Source organism: Amphimedon queenslandica, unplaced genomic scaffold (genome assembly GCF_000090795.2).
Source record: "Amphimedon queenslandica unplaced genomic scaffold, v1.1 AMPQUscaffold_5536_Cont22496, whole genome shotgun sequence".
Taxonomy (NCBI): domain Eukaryota; kingdom Metazoa; phylum Porifera; class Demospongiae; order Haplosclerida; family Niphatidae; genus Amphimedon; species Amphimedon queenslandica.
The window spans coordinates 1-1,695 of NW_003554163.1; the positions used below are offsets into that span (position 1 = coordinate 1).

A 1,695-nucleotide genomic window follows, 5' to 3' on the forward strand; every position below is an offset into this window, starting at 1 on the left:
ACTTCAAAATGGCTGCCATGACTTTTGCAGCCTTGCTATATATAGATCTAGGTTTTACCAATTATTATACTATAATTATTACAATTATAATTTTAAACTACTAGTATCAATTTTTTAGTGTTCTCAGGTAATTAAGATAAAGAAATAAGAAAAAGTGCCAGTTAAGCTTTTGTTTATCTATTAACTATTTCTAGCCCCATTAGCCACCCTTATCATACTTCAGTCACACTCACAATGTCATTTAATAAAAATTTTACAAAAATCCTAAAACCAAAAATACTAAGCAAAAAATATTTGATCATCTTAATGATGACCTTAGCCCTATTTGAGAGTTATTAGTTTTTAAGGAAAATCAGCATCTATCCACGCTTCCAGTTTAGCAAGTTTGTCACTATCCCACTTAGGTAAATTGCCAGATGCATCATCTGTACCATTCTCAAATAAACCAAGTATAAACATCCGGTATCGAATCACATCTGACTTTTTTTCCAAGTCAATATTGTAGTTGTCACTCATGTATTTTTTATCACTCTTTGTGAACAAAGATTGGATGGTATTTTCCCAACTGATATCTCCTTTGAGTGACACTTTTCGTCCTTCGTAAAGCTTTGTTTCACGATAAATCTTAAACTCTGACAACTTCACATGCTGTAAGTCCATGATAGCCTCTTGCATCTCTGAGGATGTCGTGAACCATGCTTTATCAAATGGATATCCCATGCCACGTTCATCAGGGTATTTATCATCCTTAGCTCCACAGAAAGATATTGATACTTCATCATCCTGCATAAAATTTAAAAATTACATATCAATAAGTTACTAAATCAATGTTTGTAAATTTTGAATAGCTCTATGAAAAGTTAAGAGACATACCTCTGAGATAGAATCATTAGTGAGCATAGCAAAGATTACATAATCCATGCCCTTTTCAGTACCACTGGGTAACATCATATTTTGAGGCCATCCACACAAACAGCGTGGATCCCGGTGCTCCAATGGATTAGAATGCTTGCGGGCCACAGAAGACTGCACATCTAGCCTTGTAATTGTTGCAGTCCTTTTAGTAAGAGTATATGAAAATTTATCCATCTCAATGTAACGGCGCTGCTCACCCATCAGTAGCTTCGGAGCTATGAAGATTCGTACGGTAAATGGCTTAAACTTTTCTATGTCTCCAATGGCTTCAACCTTGACCACCCACTTGTATGGCTCATGGTTGAGCTTAGCATTGACTTCATGCTTATCCAACTGAGGTGCAGTGAGATATGTGGCAATGCCTCCATGAGGTGTAGTAGAATTTTCGTCTTGTGGCAAAATTTGTACTTCAGTGAGCTTCACATGAGGTGGGGCACTCTCTTTTAGTGCATGTTGCTTGTATTTCTTTACGATGGACTGACGGAAATCATCAATGTGCCTGTGCCAAATCCAAAAAACTGGATCACGTATTGCAACAGAGGTGGACCCCATTACCCCCCAACGGTTTTTGCTTGAAGAATATGTCTGGTAACCAATCTCAGCAAACTTGTCATGACCAAGGTTGTGTAATGAGCCATACAAGTCTTCATCAATGACCCCGTCTTCAGTCTCCTTCAGCTGAGGTGCCTCAGCCTCAACAACTATGCCAACCCAATTCATAGCATTGCTTTCCGTGAGAAGATGCTTCCCTTGCTCACCATTTTTTTTGTGTAGAAAAAG

The 1,695-nt window shown here is 37.8% G+C and overlaps 1 protein-coding gene across 1 annotated transcript; it reads right to left on the reverse strand.

Moving 5' to 3' along the window:
- Positions 1 to 218: 218 nt before the first annotated feature.
- On the reverse strand, positions 219 to 1,689 carry LOC105316065 (tyrosinase family protein asqI-like). The gene is made up of 2 exons (XM_011410866.2): positions 874 to 1,689; positions 219 to 783 (listed from the first exon to the last, which is right to left on the reverse strand). The coding sequence occupies exons 1-2, from the start codon at positions 1,633 to 1,635 to the stop codon at positions 343 to 345; spliced, it is 1,203 nt and encodes a 400-aa protein (XP_011409168.1). The 5' UTR covers positions 1,636 to 1,689; the 3' UTR covers positions 219 to 342.
- Between the last annotated feature and the right edge of the window lie 6 nt (positions 1,690 to 1,695).